This window comes from Drosophila bipectinata, chromosome XL (genome assembly GCF_030179905.1).
Source record: "Drosophila bipectinata strain 14024-0381.07 chromosome XL, DbipHiC1v2, whole genome shotgun sequence".
In the NCBI taxonomy this organism is placed as follows: domain Eukaryota; kingdom Metazoa; phylum Arthropoda; class Insecta; order Diptera; family Drosophilidae; genus Drosophila; species Drosophila bipectinata.
The window spans coordinates 15893163-15913246 of record NC_091734.1 but is presented as its reverse complement, the minus strand read 5'-3'; the positions used below and the strand labels follow the sequence as shown (position 1 = coordinate 15913246).

At 46.6% G+C, this 20084-nt stretch overlaps 6 protein-coding genes across 8 annotated transcripts; 5 read left to right on the top strand and 1 right to left on the bottom strand.

Annotated features, from left to right (window-relative positions):
• Positions 1–85: 85 nt before the first annotated feature.
• On the top strand, positions 86–865 carry Rpp20 (ribonuclease P protein subunit p20). Its single transcript, XM_017233538.3, has 2 exons — positions 86–458; positions 512–865. Exons 1-2 carry the CDS (start codon positions 306–308, stop codon positions 863–865), a joined length of 507 nt encoding a protein of 168 aa, XP_017089027.1. The 5' UTR covers positions 86–305.
• A 5-nt stretch (positions 866–870) lies between these two features.
• LOC108120049 (transmembrane protein 203) lies at positions 871–1351 on the top strand. Its single transcript, XM_017233539.3, has one exon. The coding sequence runs from the start codon at positions 871–873 to the stop codon at positions 1309–1311; it is 441 nt and encodes a 146-aa protein (XP_017089028.1). The 3' UTR covers positions 1312–1351.
• A 361-nt stretch (positions 1352–1712) lies between these two features.
• parvin (beta-parvin) lies at positions 1713–3653 on the top strand. Its single transcript, XM_017233536.3, has 4 exons — positions 1713–1931; positions 2270–2359; positions 2419–2690; positions 2749–3653. The coding sequence occupies exons 1-4, from the start codon at positions 1811–1813 to the stop codon at positions 3367–3369; spliced, it is 1104 nt and encodes a 367-aa protein (XP_017089025.1). The 5' UTR covers positions 1713–1810; the 3' UTR covers positions 3370–3653.
• A 48-nt stretch (positions 3654–3701) lies between these two features.
• Positions 3702–5618, top strand: Alr (Evr1_Alr domain-containing protein Alr). The gene is made up of 4 exons (XM_017233537.3): positions 3702–3878; positions 4190–4633; positions 4686–4918; positions 4975–5618. The coding sequence occupies exons 2-4, from the start codon at positions 4199–4201 to the stop codon at positions 5135–5137; spliced, it is 831 nt and encodes a 276-aa protein (XP_017089026.1). The 5' UTR covers positions 3702–3878; positions 4190–4198; the 3' UTR covers positions 5138–5618.
• Positions 5619–6809: 1191 nt separating this feature from the next.
• Abcd3 (ATP binding cassette subfamily D member Pmp70) lies at positions 6810–16149 on the top strand. Of its 3 annotated transcripts, none has more exons than XM_070278680.1 (9): positions 6810–6923; positions 7289–7573; positions 13143–13255; positions 13337–13527; positions 13595–13692; positions 13751–14214; positions 14279–14708; positions 14769–14943; positions 15004–16149. In XM_070278680.1, the coding sequence occupies exons 2-9, from the start codon at positions 7461–7463 to the stop codon at positions 15415–15417; spliced, it is 1998 nt and encodes a 665-aa protein (XP_070134781.1). In that variant the 5' UTR covers positions 6810–6923; positions 7289–7460; the 3' UTR covers positions 15418–16149. The 3 variants fall into 3 exon arrangements, with proteins under 3 accessions (XP_070134781.1, XP_070134779.1, XP_070134782.1); XM_070278678.1 differs by having other exon boundaries at positions 6814–7001; XM_070278681.1 differs by having other exon boundaries at positions 6823–6929.
• On the bottom strand, positions 15872–19196 carry LOC108133739 (protein CIP2A). The gene is given in 5 exon segments (XM_070278677.1): positions 15872–16514; positions 16576–16810; positions 16861–17252; positions 17307–18023; positions 18088–19196. Coding segments are annotated over 5 exon segments (2619 nt in total). The 5' UTR covers positions 19066–19196; the 3' UTR covers positions 15872–16217.
• Between the last annotated feature and the right edge of the window lie 888 nt (positions 19197–20084).

The following is a 20084-nucleotide window of genomic DNA, read 5'->3' as shown; positions in this document are numbered from 1 at the left end:
CTATAATCTCAGCAGTGAAGGCCATTAAAAACGACCTATCGAATACTGTCAAAGTTGCCACATCTTCATTGTTTTCAACTTTTGGGTTGGTTTCCAATTTTTTCGATGTAGCTTGACATAAATAAATAACATGTTATAAAAATTTAAGCTCATAAAAAAAATGATCCGTCAATAAAAATATATAAATATAAAAAAGTGGCACTATCGGTAGATCTGGCCATGTGATCAGTGTTGGTTATTTCCAAATTTGGAGTCACGCTGCGAGAATGGAAAAATAATACGCGCTTTTCCCCACTTTACCGATAATGGAAAGCAATGCTTCACAGGAACACGGGGCCAAGCCGAGATCCAACAACAGACGCAACAACAACCAAAGACACAGAGTAGTGCGAAAACAGCCACCACGACCTGCCAGCGGTCGCCAGCACATTTACATTACAAGAAAAACAGACTTCAAGGCAAGTAAATAAACGGAAATTAAGTGAAATTTATAAAAAATAGTTTCTTATAGGCTCAGCTGCGGCGATGCCAGGAGCTGTTCAGCTCAGGCGCTAAGGAGATCTTCCTACACTGCATGGGCTTCTCCGTCACACGCGGCCTCAATCTTGCCCTGCGCCTCATCGAACACTCCGAGGGAACCCTTAGCTACGCGATCAACACCTCTACCATCAGCTTGTTGGACGAATTGCACCCACTGTGTGATGAGGAAGACTTGACCTTTCGCCACCGCAAGAACTCAGCGTTGCACATCAAGATTTTCAATCGAAGCTTGTTTGAGATTGCGGTGCCCCCGTTGCCCGCTGCACCTACTCCGCAGCTTCAAACTCAGTCCCAGTTTCGAGGAAAAGCGAAGTCCAGGCAGTAAAAAAGATGTTCAAGCTCTCTGAGCTGGTGCGCTGGCTGGGGCTGACAGAGTTTGAGATCCTGGTCAATCTTTGCGGCCTTCTCGTGTTCACCATCACGCTAGCTGTCAAGCTGTCAGCCGCGGGACCGACTGGAGGCGTCCTTCCCGAACTGGTAGGCGACTGGTTCACAGTCTTCAGCCCTTTGTTCTTTATCGACATTTGTAACGCGTACTTCTGCGTGATTGTGGGAATACGTATGTACTTGGACTCTGACAACAAGCGCAAGGCGCTGCACAGATTCATGTGGAGCACCTATTTCCTAGTGCTTATTGCCATTTTCAAGTACCTGTTGTGCCTGAAGCTTTCTGGGAAGACGGGCCTCGAGTACTCGGAAGTCTTCTCGCCGATATTCGTGCTGCTGCAACTTGTGGCGGTGCGTGCCTGCCAGCTCCCCAACTCTATCTAAGGACTAGCTTACATTTGGTGTAATAAAACTTGTGAAGTTACTTGTTTTTGTATAATCTGAATTTTCCTTTTTTAAACAGAGTTGATAAATCATATGAAATGAATTTTCCTTGATATTAATGCCTATTTGTGGACTAATATGGTCTAAAATCTTAAAAAGGGAAATTCTATTTTAATTGAATATTTAATTGGAACTTTTCCTAAATTAGGAACTATTTTCTTTAGATTCTTTTAAGTTATAATTTATATAAATTAGAGTTTGAAAATGTATCGATTTCTTTATACTTTGTATTTTTAGTCCTTTCAGATTCCTCAAATATGTTTACGTTTCTTGGAGCCTGTTGTTTTCCTGTTTTGGTATCTCCAGCTCCAATTCCAAATTTCAGTGTTGGAAAACCGGTGACTGCTGACAAGGTGGCAGCTCCGAGAGAAACTGCTGCCAGAAACAATAACATTGAGAGCTGCACAATTATAAACTTTTACTCGTCCACTGATTTGCCATGTCGACGCTCAACCGACCCAAGTCGCCGCACACGCCCACGGCCATCAAAAAGGGCGAAAAAGAGGATAGTTTCTGGGACAAATTTAGCACCCTGGGCCGCAAACGAGGAACTCGCGAAGGTTTGTGACAATTTGAGATCGCTAAGTTTTGTGGGCCCAAATAGGGTCGAAACATAGTCTTAAGAGCTCTGAATTGTAGGTGGAACCCACTGTTTCACCTACCTATTAAGGAATGTATGCGAAGGATAAGCCCTAAGTATCTCCTTGGGCGTCCATCGAGCATTTCTGGGAACAGATGTGCGCTGCTAAATCAGAACATTGCGTCACTGATGACGCACACAAACAAATAAGCAGAGCCGCGATCTTTGTGGGCGTGCATTTTGTGCCTGTGTGTTTCGTGTGTGTCGTCATTGTTGTTTACTTTATCACAAGACCTCTTTGTTATCCTCTCCTTGCAGTGAAAAAAGTTCAGGAGGAGGGAAAGTATGCCATCGACTCACCAGGATCACCTAGTCAGTATGACATCCCACCTGAGGACTATGCCCTGCGTAAGTTTGGCATCTAAGAGAGGTGGTAGCCCGCATCTTACGACTTTAATTCATTTTAGGCGAACATGAACAGCGCGCCGTGATTGACCCACAGTCCATAAACGATCCTGTGGTACTGGAACTGCAGCGAATCCTTGTCGACTGGATTAACGACGAGCTGGCTGAGCAGCGCATCATTGTCCAGCAACTGGACGAAGATATGTACGACGGCCAGGTGCTGCACAAACTGTGGGAAAAGCTCACGGGAAAGAAACTAGACGTTCCAGAAGTCACACAATCGGAACAGGGACAGCTCGAGAAGCTGAACATTGTTTTGAAAGCTGTTAATCATGTAAGGCCTGACATTGACAGAATCAGTATATTTTTATAAATTTTTTCTGTAATTTTAGACTCTGGGCTTCCATCACAAGATCCCTAAGTGGTCGGTGGCCAGTGTGCACTCGAAGAACCTAGTGGCTATCCTTCATTTGCTTGTGGCTCTAGTGCGCCACTTCCGCGCACCTGTACGTCTGCCGGAGAACGTGTTTGTGTCCGTGGTGATCGCCGAAAAGAATGCTGGGGTACTTAACGCACAGAAATTCCAGGAGCAGATAACCTCCGAGTACGACGACGTGGGCATGCGCTGCGAAAAGGACGCTTTCGACACACTGATCGATATTGCGCCCGATAAGCTGGCAGTGGTGAAGAAATCGCTGATCACGTTTGTGAACAAGCACCTGGCCAAGCTGAACTTCGAGATCACCGACCTCAACACGGACTTCCACGACGGTGTCTATCTGTGCCTTCTAATGGGCCTACTGGGTGGCTTCTTTGTCCCCTTGCACGAGTTTCACTTGACGCCCCAGGACACCGAGCAGAAGGTCAGCAACGTGGCGTTTGCCTTCGACCTCATGCAGGACGTGGGCTTGCCCAAGCCGAAGGCTCGCCCCTTAGACATCGTCAACATGGATTTGAAGTCCACCCTGCGCGTACTCTATAGCTTGTTCACCATGTTCCGGGACTACGCCTGAGAGCCATTGCCAGTCAGCCATCCGATGCCCATTTACATTTTTAAATATTAACATTTTGCATGTTTTTACGCGTAATTTATATATGTGCGTCTAATGGACGGTTACGTTTATGTATGTCGTATGTCTAACCATTGCGAGCTGTTAAACTGTTCCGCATTGAGGAGCAGAGCTAACCCCAAATCGAACCCCAACCCCAATCAGGCGGCCAGTTGTTAACCGCTAATAGTTGTTACTAAATGAATTTACTGTATTAATGAACAATAAACGAAAATGTGCCTTTGAAACACACAGAGCTTTTGCGAAATATGTCAAAGATTACACAGATCAAACCTGTAACTGTACGGAAAAAGTCTTCAAATTGTATGGTGTACGTTTAAAATTTCGATAAGAAAAATCAATAAATATTGCCAATAGCATATGTGTTATTCTATTTCAAACAGTTTCAAGGCGCAAAATTTCTCAGGGGCAGCATCTACTCACACTAGCTCTGTCTTCCATTTATTTCACATGTGAGTACTTTTTTTCTAGTCTAAGTTAGCTGCTTTGCTGTCCTCTCATGTTTGAGTTGTCGCGCCCTTTGGCCTATCGTTTATCGAACGCTGCGTCGGGAAAGTTGCCAGACGCCTGCAAATCGATCGCTAAAAGGAGCGTACAATTTGAATAAAAAAAAAAATTTGGGATTTCAGTATTTGAGCCTTCCGCCAACTGCTACGCCCACGAATTAAAATACCATGTCCCAACGCTTTATGCCTTTTTGCCTTACCGGTGCAAATATAATAGCCAAACGTGTGTTCTACAAAATGTGTCGTTTTGAATCAAGGTGGCAACCATGCGAATACTTTTTATGATTTTCACAATAGCTGAGAGAAGTTTCAAGATATTACAGCTGCCCGCTACTACAACATCGCTCTTCCTGCGCCGCAACTGCCATAATTTTGGCTACGACTACAGCAGCCTCACGCAACTAGAACTCAGTCGAGAGGCGACACGCCTGGTAATTCGACGTCTCCAACGCACCGTTCTACGCATCCTTCGGGACCCCGACAACATGTCCCAGGCGACTCCCACGTTTGCACGGCCCTCGCCGGCCGACCAGAAGACGGAGAGTCCACCACCGCCGCCCCGGCCTGATCAGGAGGATAGCTCATTTGCAGCCCATCGAAGAGCCAGCGGCGGCAAGCAAGACTCCAACTGTCGCACGTGCAACGACTTCAAGTCGTGGTCCAAGCAGCAACGACTTATCTCGAACGTGCAAACTTCTAAGGTGGATTTCTTTTACCTTTGACATTCTTGTTATTTTATGATATATTTTCTAGGTCAAACACATGGCTACTGCGGAAAAGATAAGCGTGAATACCGAGGAGGTGCGCGATGACTGTCCGCTGGACAAGGTGCGTTTGGGAATCTCTACTTGGGGCTTGCTGCATACCATGGCCGCTTTCTACTCGGACAATCCCACGGACACTGAGAAGCGTGATATGAAGACTTTCTTTGAGGTCCTCTCTCGTCTCTATCCTTGCGAGTTCTGCGCTAAAGATTTCCGTACCGAGTAAGTTATTGTAAGCAACGTTATCCCCTGCTGGTACCCCAATCTATATTTCACAGTTTGGACGTCAATCCAATCAACGTCAACTCACAGAAGGAACTGGCTATGTGGCTATGCAAGTTCCACAACCGGGTGAACGATAAGCTCGGTAAGCCGCTCTTCGACTGCAGCAAAGTGAACGAGCGATGGCGCGACGGCTGGTTAGACGGTTCCTGCGAATAGACACCGCACCGTCTACCCGTCGCCCCGCTCGCCCCCCCCGTAAGCAGCAGCCGTGGTCGGAGACCAATTTCGATGCGAGTAGTACCCCGATACATAAATGTCATAAAGCTACATGAATCATGTTGACCAGAATTGTCCCACTTAAATGGGTCGGCATATTCACGTACACCAACTCATTGACAGACACACAATCCTGCGCAGGCGAGTGCTCCGTTTTCTGATGGCGGCCGAGTTTAAGATAGGCGGCGAGTCGCTGTATAAAGCTCTGTGCCCCGTTTCTGGGCGGTGGCCCATTTCCCTCATTGCATTTCATCGCCCAGACTAGCACGTAAAACTGGGAAATCGATCGGTCGGGGCCTGAGTTGACTAAGGGCGACGTGAAATTGTGTTATACCGTAATAGAAGAACACATCCAAAGGTCTTTTGTTAAACGCTTTTGCCGGCTATGAACACTTGCTATGACAATACACAATTTGTTGAATATCATGCATTATCACTAGCAGGGTTACGGGCAAAGGGATATGTCAAACAACAAACTGCTTACTTATCTTTTGTCATAGATAAGGGCCTGGATGTGGGTGCTCCCATTGTGCTGACTCACTTACGCAACAAGACTGCTGGTTTGGAAATGGCCTTTGAAATCCGATAAAGGGAGATCTAGAGTCTAGACGTTGGGCAACGAAGATTGGCCAGCTATTATAGGGGTTGTTAAGTTGAAAATATTTTAAAGTATTCAGTTTGTTTCTAGATTTTCTTTTTTCTGTTTTAAATGAATTTTCAGTTTCAAAACTCAAACAGTCCTCAAATTTTTTTAAACATTTTTTCTTTTTGATATTTAATATTTCAAACGTTCTGGTACTTAAATTACCACAGTCATTGGATTCAAAGTGTCTTCTAATTAAAATGAACATTGATGTAAGATATTGAGAGATAATAAGTTTGATTTAGTGACTGAAAATGAATTAAGCTTTAACGGTTTTGCCAATCCAGAAATTTTGACCGCGCCATGTAGGTACCACCAACTGGTCACACTAAGTCGACTTCACAATATTAAAAAAAAAATTATATTATTTCTTTAAGAAATTAATAGACCTTTTTTCTTTTACATGTTGTAAATATAAATAAAAATTGGAATATATCAGTAAAATATGGAAAACTACAATTTAAATGTGGCGCTTCGACTCAAACGCACAAATGAAGGCAAGTAATGCAACAAATACCTTGGAAAGCTTAACATATGTATATTGAGTAAACGGTGAATTAAGGTGGTCAAAAATAGCATTTCCTTCTGTTGCCTTGGATCAGGGAAAGAAAGCTCTAAATATTTTCCAAACAAATTTTCTGAGGAGCCCGTCGGGACAAAAAATATGTTTTGACGGCTTTTGGGGGGAAAATTAAATATTTTTTCGAAATTTTATTTTTGAATACACTGACATGGTGAAAAAAGATGCCAAAGTTCAACAAATCTGAGCTCCTGGTCCCTAAATAAACCCAAAAAGAAATGAATAAATTAAAAAAATCAACACAATTTCGGAAATAGTTTTTAAAACAAGGTAATTTTCAGGTTATTTGAAAAACTTGGATTTACAAAATGTAGATGTCTGGATTTTTTAGTGGTTTTTAGCGCACCCCGATAAAATGTGAGTGGAAACTGAAATCGGAATCTGGCAACACTGAAACAAGTTAACATTTTCGACAACCCTACGATTTTGTTTTGCGCGTCGCACGTTCCACGTTCGTCTGGTCAGATTTGCGAGGAGTAGATGCGAACGAGCGAGGTGGCGAGGTAGCTGTAAGCTGTGTGTAACAATTACCGAACAAAGCAATGCGCCTGGCGAAAATTGAATAAATAAAAGCATTAAAGGTGTGTGACAATCACTCAACTCTCCGGCCAGGACAGAAGAAGAAGCGCCAGCATTAGCCAGGGGCTGTGCCAGTGAGCTAGAGAGAGCAAAAGAGAGAGAGAGAGGACGAAAGTAGCCAGGTGTTTACATCCTGCTCTCGCCGTTTTGTGGGTGTGTGTGCGTGTGCGTGTTCGCGAACAACAAAAACAACAACAACAACAAAAGATAGTGCAATAAATATATTTAAATTTTTATTTATTTATTTTTTTAAATTTTTTCGCTGTGCTGCCCCCACGTGCGATAAAAGTTTTTTCTGCCAACCCGACTCCCGACTCGGCCGACAACGGCCTGCGAACCTGGCCCAAAAAACTACACATACTCCAAGCTCCAAGCGCACCGAGCAGAAAGCGGAAAACACGCGAATTCCAAACCAAAATTAGTCCGTCAGAGAAAAAATAAAAGCAATCAGCTACAACATCATGGCTCCGGCTCTGAGCAAACTGGCCAACAACCAAAGCGCCATCGTCGGCGTGGCGGGCATGACGGCCGCCCTCTGGATAATTGCCTACGGAAAGATGTCCAACAAAAAGCGGTAAGCCCCGGCCTGCGGCCTTGCCACCCCCCGCCACCTCGATCACCTTGCGCGACCCCCATCGCTCCATCCGCCAGAAAACATTGAGGAAGGTCTCCCGCGCTGTGCCGTCTCCGAAATTCTCTTGACATTGAAACCAAGCGTTTGGTTTTGATTTATTTGCTCGCTGCACTTGGCACTCGTTCTGCACTCCCACTCCCCTTTCCCACGGCTGCGCAATCATACGATCCCCAGTAGTCAGTGGGTCATCTGCGGGGCTCCAAACTGGTTTTCGTTCCTCACCGGAGGCGATGCACCTTCTCCTTTGCCTTCTTTCGGGTTTCCAGTTACCCTGCTTCCCTGCACTTGTAATGCCCATGCCCATCGGGTGGTTCCCCCGTCAAGGATAACCAGCTGTAATGGGGGTCCCATCCAGGCCCCTTCATAAATTACATCAAGTCTGATCTCTGGGAAATATATTGCCCACAAGGCTACAAAGGATTCACTTCAGTTTCTTTTCTAAAGATTTTTGATTTATTTGAGTATTTGATTTAATTCTCAATTATTCGATGGTCATTAATGCGAATTATTTACAACTTGGGCCTATTTTTGAACTCTTTTGGGTTCAGACTTCAAGAATGTAATGTCAAGAAATCATTAAAAATATAAAGACTTTTTACAAAATTTGTTATATTTTTGAATTGAAAGGTTCTATCATGATATTGAAAAATGATACTTTTAAGAGATACAAGCCCAAGTAAAAATGGTTTATAAATACATATATAAATGTTAAAACCTTAAAGTTTAGAAACCAATCTTTTCGAGCGGCTAGGCTGAGATCCAAACTATTAAAAGCAATAATCAATCTGTGGTATGAAGAAAATCAATCAAGTTGATAATCAAAAAGCCACGACTGCAAGAAAGTGCGGCTAACGATGGCTCTTCCGGGACCATTGCTGCAATCGATTGGAGCACCACTCCGGGGTGCAGTGGCCACTAGACGGGCAGGTTACACGAGGGGCTTTGCCAGCACTTGTGAAAGAAATACACAAGACGGCCGTGGGCGGAACAAGGTCTCCAAATTGGCCAGTTTACGATCCCCGGCCATGGGCCACGTTTTGGTGCTCGAATGGACTTGGTCTCTTGGCGTTAATCTAATCGCAATCGAAGCCAGACTATGGCTGGCCATCGAGATACTCCGAGCAGCCGATTGGGCGAGCGGCCTTGGCTCCAAATATATTTACTTATTTGTTGACCCATTTCGGGGGTCTCTCGCTCTCCATCGAGTCCCCGGTATCGTCCAATCACTATCATAATTGGATAAGCGGGCATGGGGCTGGGTGTTCTATTTGCATGACTGAAACAATTAATTAGAGCGACTGGAGCACTGTTGGCGGCATTCCGGACATGTGCCAGTCCACTCGATGATTGCCACAGCCACAGCCCCAGCCACAGCCCTGGTGATTAGTCCCGGTATCAGCGGAGCAGCTAGCTGCGCTGGAACCCGATCTTTCCGCACCTGTCGCTGCAATAAGCTAATTGAGTGACTGTTGCACTTTGGAAGGCAATCGGAACGCGGCGCCTTAATGGCCTGTTGAGGTGGCTCGAGTATTCCGCATCTACTATCGATGGTAAATTTATGCGGCGCGTCGCCCGTTGCATATTCGCCAGGGTGCCTGCCCTGCCCTGCCCTGCCCCGCGCCGAACGGATCAGGTTCAATGGACTTGCCCAAAAATTATTTATTTCAATACTTATGTGGGGTATTGGTAGTATCTTTCCACAGTCTATATATATCTATATCTATAATAAATAAAGCTTAATGATCTACTCATTTTTTAGAGGTTACTATCATACAAGTTAAAGTTTTAGTTAACTTCAAAGATCTAATTTGAGATCTCTTCCATTTCTCAAGTACTACTTGGTGTTCGCAATCCTCAAGATGTCTCGATTAGGAAGCATCTTGATTTTATTTCTAATAGTTCTTAATTAACTTGAAACATGTAACTATTTTAAAACTATTTAACGTATCTGATTCTCCATTATTACTATTCTGTAATCAGAGCAAGAGATCTAACTATTGTAGAACTATTGGGAGCTTGAAACCCAAAAATAAACTATTTAAGTGGCGTTACCATAATCTATTTATTTTTTATTTATTATTATTATGCTTTTACCAGCTTGTAGTCCACTCCAAAGACCTCTTCACTTTAGAACTATCTGAATGTCTCACTATAACATCTCTATAATCAGAGCTGGAGATGTGACTATTGTATAACTACTTGAGGTTCGAAACCCAAACTGAAATAATAATAATATTTTATCTACTTTGTCTACTCCAAAAATGTAACTACGTTGGATCCAGTACTGTTCCCTTACATTCAGAGTTAGAGCTGAAACTGTACTGCATCTTTAAAAATAAATCATTCTAGATCGTTATTATAGTTTATAGCCTATATTACAGATATATAGTCTTTTATGTGCAACTACTCCATGACTAGAGTTCGAAGCTCGCACATAGGCCGAGTGCTTAGCCCACAAATGAGTCAAGAAGCATGAGTAATTTTTCGAAAGAAAAGATAAGGACTCTGGCAATAAAGACCATACATTGGGGGAATGGCGGTGGAAGTACCCGAAGGGCGAATGGATATTCGAGAGGTGTCAGCGGAAAACTGCAAAAAAATAAACAAAACTCGCCACGCGGTGGCTGTTGTTGAATGCCGTTTTCCGGGTGGTGCTGCAACTCCTTTCTGGACGAGCCCAGGGAGAGGGTGCCCACGGAGTGGAGGGTAACAACTTGTTGTGTGTAGTTTTGATGACACCCGAGTATCAAATGTAAACACTGCGAGCCATACCTTTTAATGACTGGGCTGGGGACTGGGTACTGGATACTGGCGACTGGGTACTGGAGACTGGGCACTGGGGTCAGGGGGAAACATGGAGCGACAACAGGCCCATAAAAAATGAAAAATTCCGGTTCTGGTTTCGTTTTTCACAATTTCTTTTGTTTCTTTTTATCGCACACTGGCCAGAATAAATGTTAATTTCGTGTTTACTTAAGGCGTCATAAATATATATGTATGTATGTGCTCACCCCGAACGGCTCTCACTCTGCGCGAGTGTGAGTGTTGCGTAATGCTCCCCTCAGGGCCCCACAGAGCCCCCCATTGACGTTCGGCGGAGCACTCGCTGGCGGCCGCTGCCGCTGCCGCTGTCGTTGCCGCTGCCCTTTTGGCCCCCAGCCCGGGCAGTAACGCTTGACACTGGCTAATTGCAGTCGGAGCCAAGTTCCCCAGCTTTTGGCCACAGAGAGCCATTAACAGGGCCGGCCAGGGGCGTGAAATGAGATCGCATTTCGGATGCAGATTCCCTGACATTTGCACTTGAGCTTGAGGCTGCCACGTTCCGTTTTTCCGCATGTGTGATGGCAACAGGTGCTGCCGTATCTATACTCTGGCCGCTGTTTATCAGCCTAGATAAGAGAACCACTGAACTTTGGCCCGCCCGCGGCTGGGTGTCTGTATCCGAGCTTTTGTATCCGTATCTGAGTCAGTCACCAGCCGACCCAGCCCGACCCGATCATCTCGTGTTTGGGTTCAATGTGCCGTCCCACAAAGCGATCGCCGGGCGATAAGTGGCTCAGATTGGAGACAGTGGCCGATGGGAGGGCGATCGGGGAGATAGAGAAAGCTCCGCATCCGAAGGGGGTTTCGGATTCGGATTCGGATTCGGATTGGAAATACCTCAAGTAGAGTGACCTATGGACCCAAACACATGTTCCAATGCGACACAGCGCGCACAAAGTAAAACAAGTTTAATGAAACGAACTAGGGGAATGGGGAAAAGACAAGACATAGGAGCCGGGGTATACAGATGGATATGAACCATAGATGGGCGCACATACGGAATACATAAATAAACGGCATTAGAAACAATTAAGAGGCGGCGGGAAAGAGGCAACTCTTCGATCGAGAAACCACCGAGTCATCGCGACTGGCTCGTTTCTGCTTTTGCAATGCCAGATGATAACCAAAGGCGTTCGAGCTTTGTACTTTGTTTGGGCTAAACGGGCACGGGCACATACACCTGCACTGGGACAGAGCACCACCGAACCACGGCACCGCCAAGATCGACTTCGACCTCTGCCAATCGGCCGGACTGACCTTTGCCCGACACTGGTGTGGCCTCAAGGGACGATCCTGATGGTGCACCTTTCCCAGCCCCCAAACCATGACCCCTGACAACTGCTTTGACATTATTCGGCCGGGCCTGGCGGTCGGACCTGACTACTTTATTAGTATTTTCAGCCCTAATGTCCCCCCGCTATGGCAGTTAAGTTTCTGTGTCTATACTTGTGGAACCCTGTCTGTTGGCCGTTAATCCCAGGTGTTAAACGGCTAATCAGCTTGACGTTAATGTGCATCATAATTTTAATGGTGTGCTTGACTCTAACAGTTGGTAATCAATTTTGGAATCCACACTGCCCTGGAGTGCCCTTTCCTGGGTCTACAATTGGGAGACTATTCTATGGAATAGTTTCTGGGTCTAGGAATGAGGGTATTAGATACAACTTATTTTTAATAAAATTAGATATATGACCGTCTACTCGCTTAGAACACAAGAAACTCCTTGACTCAGTAAAGAAATCTGTGACGAATTTACTAAGATTTTTAATTCAACTTCTAGCAAAAATCACTTTTAAAAGACAAAATCTGTCAGCGAAGTGCAAAAGTACCTTGAACACCTGTGAATACCCTTCTCATCCATATACTTCCACAATTTTGTGACGAAATTTCTTAGATAAATTACGTTTTAAAAACAAGAAACCTCATGACAATCTTTGGTATCTTTGAAACCTTTCCATACCTATTTCATGCATATTCTTTGAAAGGTTTGTGACGAAACTTCTTACTCTTCTAAGACGAAAGACATTCAAAAGACAAGCAAAACCTTTGACACCTTTCCTATCTAAAGGAAATCTATATATCACCTTTTCTATCTATCTTTCCATACCTATCTAAAAGATATTATCTATAATATATATATCTATACTTATCTAAACTAGATAATACCTATATATATAGGTATGTATACTTTATCCATTACTTTATATACCTCTTCTAAAGGAGCTTCTAAATAAAATCAAAATAAAACAAATTCTTGTTAATTATTCTTAAAAAAAAAGTTTATTGGTTAATTTCTGTTCATTCCGTAAAGAATTCTACAATTTTGAGATATTCTTAGTCCTAAGCTTTGAGGATTAAAATAAAGGCTTAAGATTTTTAATCTTGAAAAGATTTTAAAAGCCTCTGAACCGGATGAAAGTAACTGTGACGAAAGCCACCCCCCCTTTTTCATCCCCCGAAACTTTCAACGTCAATTTCGTGACGAATATTCTAGCAGAAGTAGCTTTTATTTTTTTTTAATTAAAGTAATTCTTTTTTGGGAATTAGTACACTTTTTAAGACAAAACACCTGTGCAAGGTACCTGTGACGAAAGCACCCCTCTCATCACTGTCAAGTTTCGTCAATTTCCCACTTCATCCCCCTCTTAAGAAGCGAAACCAACTAATGAACTGATCTTTTCTTCAGAAAATCTGGCTACGAGGACAAAATCCAGTACACAATCGCCGAGAAGAAGGAGAAGAAGGCGGGCAAGGCCCATGTGAACTCAGTATTCTTCAAACAGCTCCGTCAGCTGCTCCGTAAGTGGATCTGTTGCTCCCCTTCTTGACTTTTTCCTGGGAACTTGGTGCAATGTTTGTTTGTTTACTCTCTGGTTGCAGCCATACTCATCCCGGGTTTCTGGAGCATAGAGACGGGCCTGCTGCTCCTGGTGGCCGCCTCTCTGGTTGGCCGCTCCGTGAGCGACATTTGGATGATCCAGAACGCGACTGTGGTGGAGAGCACCATCATTCACATGAACCGCACCAAGTTCAAGACGGCGCTGCTCAAATACCTGACAGCCCTGCCAGCGGTAAGCGACCTGCGACATGCTCCATTCCCCAGAGAGGTCTCTAGTTACCGTAACTCCCATCTTTCAGATCTCCGTGGTCACCAACGTCCTGAAATGGAGTCTGGGCGAGCTGAAGCTGCGCTTCCGCACAAACCTCACCCATCACCTGTACAGCCAGTACCTAAAGTGAGTGCCTCCCGACTTTGGGATTTATGTACCGTGTAATGAGCGTTACCCCTTCCAGCGGCTACACGTACTATAAGATGTCCAACCTGGACAACAGGATAGCCAATGCCGACCAGCTGCTGACCACCGACATCGACAAGTTCTGCGAAAGTGCCACGGACCTCTACTCGAACATCAGCAAGCCGGTGCTGGACATATTCATCTACGTGTACCGACTGACGGTGAACCTGGGTGGCAAGACGCCCTCGATCCTGATGCTCTACCTGCTCTTCGCCGGAGTCTTCCTGACGCGTCTCCGCCGTCCCACCGGCCGACTCACCGTCGAGGAGCAGAAGCTGGAGGGCGAGTTCCGTTACGTGAACAGCCGTCTGATCACCAACTCCGAGGAGGTGGCCTTCTACCAGGGCAATGTCCGCGAGAAGCTGACCCTCCTGGCCAGCTACTCCAAGCTGCGCTCGCACCTGCGCAAGTTCCTCGAGTTCCGCGTCAGCATGGGCATCATCGACAACATCATAGGCAAATGTATGCAAGTTCTCGTGGCTTCTACAGGAACTCCAAGTTGATGGCTTTCACCTCTTCTCCACAGACTTTGCCTCCATCGTGGGCTTCTACGCCGTGTCCATTCCCTTCTTTGCCGACAACCATCCGCTGCTGTCCGGCGAGCAAAGCGGACAGCGCCTCCAGGCCTACTACACCTACGGCCGTATGCTGGTCAAGCTGGCTGAGGCCATTGGCCGCCTGGTGCTGGCGGGACGCGAGATGTCCCGCCTGGCCGGCTTCACCGCCAGGATGACCGAGCTGATCAAGGTTCTTGGCGACCTGAACAAGGGCACATACGAGCGCACCATGGTCAACGGCAACAACATCACCCAGAGCCTGGGCGCCGCCGCCGGCAGCAGCTTCGGGCCCAACAAGGGCATCATGTGCTTCGAGGACAACATCATTCGCTTCGAACAGGTGCCCCTGGTCACGCCCAACGGGGACGTGCTCCTCAAGGAGCTGACCTTCGAAGTGAAGTGAGTTTTAAACCCACTGCGCTTTCATGGAATTCCAAATCCTGATTTTCCGCATTTCAGATCGGGAACCAATGTCCTGGTTTGTGGACCAAACGGTTGTGGCAAGTCTTCGCTGTTCCGCATCCTGGGCGAGCTGTGGCCCACGTGGGGCGGCAAGGTGACGAAGCCTTCGCGAGGCAAGCTCTTCTACATACCTCAGAGGCCTTACATGACGCTGGGCACTTTGCGCGATCAGGTGAGCATCTCCTCGCACGGCGCTGGAACAGGCTCTGGTTTATTTTGGATGCTTTTGTAGATTATCTACCCGCACACACGCGAGGACATGCGCCGGATGGGCCAGAGCGACGAGGATCTCATGCACTACCTGGACATCGTGCAGCTGACGTACTTGGAGCAGCGCGAGAACGGACTGGATGCGATTGAGGACTGGATCGACGTGCTGTCCGGCGGCGAGAAGCAGCGCGTGGCCATGGCCAGGCTATTCTATCACCGTCCCCAGTTTGCCATCTTGGACGAGTGCACCAGCGCCGTGTCCGTGGACGTAGAGGGCAAGATGTACAGCTACTGCCGCGAGGTGGGCATCACGCTCTTCACCGTCTCGCACCGCAAGTCGTTGTGGGCGCACCACGACTACTACCTGCAGTTCGACGGACGGGGCAGTTACGAGTTTGCGGCCATCGACCAGGAGAAGGAGCACTTTGGCTCGTAAGGCTCCTGTCAGCTCCTTTCTCCCCTGAGGGTCTTCGCCTCCAACCCAGTTTCTATGTCCTATAACTCCGGTGCTGACGACTCCTGTTCCCCGTCATCCACACGTTAGTCATTCCACTGCAACACCTGCGACATCTGGTGCTCTGTTTGGACCGGAGATATTTGTATATATGTAATCCCAAGTTGGAGAAACCTTTTTTGTTTATTAGCTTCTTTATGTGATTTTGTTTCTCCCAATGCCCAATGCCCGATACCCAATATCCTACACCCGATACCGGATACCAGTTATCCGCTAACGCTAGCTATTCCATTTTTTATTCCACTTAAATATAGTTCCCAGGCCCTGTCTCCTGCGCCGCTGGGCTTTTGAATAGAGTGCAGCTTGAGCGACGAGCTGCTGGTGTTTAGAAATGTAAGCATCGACGTGGAGCGGACATAGCGAACCTTTTAGAAAATTTATACAAGATTATACACAATACAATTATAAATAATAACTACATCTTTAACACCTAGCCTTACGCGACGCACAAGCCCCTCCAAGAAGCCTTGGCGCGTTCGAGAGCTTTTTTTTTAGTAATTTGTAAAGTACGCTGGCTAATTATCCTGTTTTGTATTTTCGGTTGAATTGGACTTTGTAATGGTAGCCTTGCACGGCGCCGAGCGGTTGCGTATACAATTGTAATATCTCGCGGCTAGTGCAAGGCGCAATAAATGTATATAAATATCAAAAAAATACGTTTTTGTAAACTAAAGTGTAGGAAGTAATTCTAAGAGTACGAACTATAAACACTCAGTCAAGGGCTAGCAGGCCTTGCGCTTAGGCTTTTTGCTCTCCATCAGGCTCATGATGGTCTTGCGCAGGTCCTCAGTCTCCTTTTGTTCCATCTCGAGGTTCTCGATCTGGTCCTTGCGCTCCTGCAGCTGCTTCTCCAGCACGGACACAAGGTCCTCGGACTTTTTGCGGCCCTCGCGCTGCTCCTCCAGCGCCTTGTGCGTCTTGGCCAGCTCCCGCTCGCGCTCCTCAATAGTGCGCAGCTTCTCCTTGATGTCCTGCTCGTAGGCCACCATCGACTTCTTCAGCTTGTCGATGCGGGAGCTCTGCAAATGAGTTATGGAATTAATGATGGGCCTCCACCTCTTGCCTGAACCCCCAGCTTACGTTCTCCTTGTTAACCGCCTCCAGTTTGGTGAGCTCCTCGCTCTTGGCACTCAGGCTTGTCCGCAGATCATCGCAGTCCTTCTTCAGGCCGGCGATCTCCGCCTTTTTGACTTCCAGCCGCCGTTCGCTGTTCTGGAGGCTGACCGCGTTCTCGGAGAGGTGCTTCAGCAGGTTGTTCATGCTGCTCTTCAGCTTGTCCGTCTGCTGCTTGAGATCCTTGCACTGGGTTTGCAGTCTGTTTGGCAAGAAAGTTAGCAATTGGACTAGAAGTTACGACTCACTCACCTTTCCTGGCTGATGAGCAGCTCAAAGTTGGTGGTCTGGAAGCGCTCCAGTTCGGCGCTCTGGACGTGCGACAACTGAGTGGCGCTTGTCAGCTGCTGGCCTACCTGATCCAGGCGCTGTTGCAGGTTGGCGACGACACCGTTCAGGCTATCAATGCGGTGGTTATACAGCTCGATCACCTGGGAAACGGGTGCCGAAGCCAGCTCATTCCGTCGCACTATTCCTCCGATGCTCTCCAACAGGGCATTGACCCGCTGGGCCATCTCCTTGTCGGTGAAGGTGCGGTGGCCTTTCAGGATGGAGCTGAGATTCCGCCACTGTTCTGCCTGATCATTGCCACAGGCAGAGGTAGCAGGAGAGCCACCTGGAGCCTTGCCTATGGCGGCGACATACTAAGGGAATTTTGGAGCGTTAAGGACGTAATTGCTCGAACAAATCCTACTTACCTTTGCCACTGCTGCCTTGGGGAAGTGCTCAAACTGGGCTATTTGCAGGACGGTGGCCACAACGGTTTCATTCTGGCTCACCATGCCCCGGGCCAGGCAGTATTGCAACTGCGGCTTCTCCAGCAGCGAGCAGCACTTGTCCAAGTAGGCCTTCTTGGCTATGCCCGCCACATGCACCAACAGCAACAGACAGAAGCAGGCTTTCTCGGCCTCCGACTAGGCCAGGCTCTGGGTGCTCAGGAACTGGGGCACCAGAGCTAGCGGCGCCGCCAGAATCTTGTCGAAATACGACTCCCAGATTTTGGAGAGAACCAGTTTTTCCGTCTTGGACTCCTTCAGCAAGGCAAGTAACAATCGCAGAATGGCAACCGTTTGAGCTGGCTTCGTGTCCGGGCGCTCGGCACTGGCCACCAGACCCACCACATGCAGTGGCTCTCGGGAAATAGAATGGGCCACAGTGGCACGCTTCCCGACACGCAGCATAATGGTCAGCAATTCGGTAGCTGCCACGTCGCACAAGTCGGAAGACAGCCATTCCACAACCAGCTCAAAGAGGCGCGGCGTGATGGCGTCCAGGCTGATGACATTGTTGTCGGGGTCCTGTTCGGAGAGTTCCAGAACATAGCCAATGAGCCGGAATATAAGATCCATGCAGATTTGCTGGTACTTGCGCGACTCCTCGTGCGAATCATCCATGGCGTTGCGGGCATCGATTTGCTGGAAGGGAAGATAGCTTAATCCTGCTTTCAAGACAAAGTTTTCTTCAAAATGTTAATCTTACATCCAATAGCTTTTCCACATCCTCGCAGTAATGACTGTGCGAGAGCATGGCCCTGTGCAGGCCGGCGTGGGACTGGGAGTCAAGCAAAAAGTCCACAATGTGCCTTAACTGCGCCACGTTCCAGTGCTTAAGACAGTCCTCCATGCCGGCGAAGGCTGTACGGAGGAAGGTGTGGAGTTCCCGCTGCTCAAAGGCATGAACCTCCTCCGAGAGGATAATTAGCATTTTGTAAGCCAGCAGACCATAGTTTTGGATGCGGCGACAGAATCCAGAGATGTTTACAATCCTTTGAAAGAGGAACAGCACGGCAAAGTTCTTGTAGCAGAGGTTAACCAAAATAGAAAGAGCTAGCAGGGCGTGCGAGTTCTCCTCCTCGTCGGCCTTGCTGGAGGAGGTGCCGTTCCCGTTGTCAGAGCCATCCTCTACGCCGTGTACTATCTCTGCCAGGTGCTCTAGCAGGGCGGCCAGGTAGGGCTCCTCCCAGTCGATTCGTATGCCGTAGGTCAAATCCTGCAGAAGTACCAGCAGCCGGTGGACACGTTCTGTTCGCTGGGTGCGGCGCAGAATCATTCCCAGCAGCGGCACAAAACAGAACTTGACCACAATGGCCCGGCGAGCCTCCAGGTTGCGACTACAGTGCTGGATGAGCGCCACGCAGGACCAAAGGACTTCCGCCCCTGAGCCATCGGTGTCTAAGGCGCCCATCAGAGCGTGCAGGTCCACATAGAAGCGGGCTAGTTCCAGATTTCCCGGCAGGGGAGCAAAATGATGCGGCTGCACCTTGGTGCCGAGCAGTGCCACACTCCGCTGCACATACACAAGGCTCTCTTCGGATCGCTGCTGCTGGAAGGCGGCCGCCCGACAGCTGAATTCCCTTACATATCCAATGGCCAGGGCGGCATTTGCGTCCTGCTGCGTCTGCAAAGGCGAGTCCTGGCCGGAATTCTCATTACCCGTGTGGTTCCGTAGCGTGGCCATCGGTTCGGTCTCACTCGAAATCTCCCCGTTCAAAATGCAATTTGCACAAAACACGCAAAACACAAAAAAATGGTTAATTTCGAAAGTTGTTGATCGCTTGGCGCTTGGCGACTAAATATCGAAATCGAAATCGGTTATCGTTATCTGATCTCTCCAACACTAAAGTGTACAGAGTTGGCAGCTTTCACAATGCATTAGTTTTAAAAAAGTTGGCAGTCTTTCTTTAATTTGCCGCCACATTTAAATTTTGTACAAAACGCGAATTATTATCAACAATTATTTATATTATAAGTTGCTCCATATTTCTTCATATTTTTTATTAATTTGAATTCTTAAATTTGTATTGATATTGCAAACTGAAATTAACAAATTTATTAATTTATTTTTTGTGTTTATAGTTTTGAATTGCTTATATTATGCATATTAAGTTAATAGGATATAAATATGAGGATCTAAGATTTTTCTGAAAAGTTTTTATTTCTAAAATCCTTTTTTTTAAGTTTCCTGGACATATATATTTCCTGGACATATTTCTACTAAAAACGTAGAAGTGGGTTTATGGAGAGAAATTCAGTTTAATAAGTAAGTTTATGTAATTAATTTATAGTATTAATCTGATTACTTTTTTCATGAAATAATAGCTCCTATGCTTACTATTTCTTACTTTCTTATATTTTTCTTACTTACCACTTTATTACTTACTTTTTCTTACTAGACTTTTATTAAGAGTTGCTAAGATAGGAATTCTCTACATGTGTCTTTTTAAAACCTGATTTGAAATATCCTTAAATTCCTGCATGGACTTCTTAAAGGCAGGTTACCTCCACCCCCTCACTCCTTGTTTATTTAATTTTACTCAAGTACACACACACAAATGCAAAACACATGGGCACAGCACACAACACACAAACGCACACACGTGCGTTACATTTCAAATAGCGCATAAATTTTGAAAAGTCCATGCAAAATCAAAACGAAATTTTCTTGCTGGACAGCACCGACCCCCTTTCGAGGGGTGT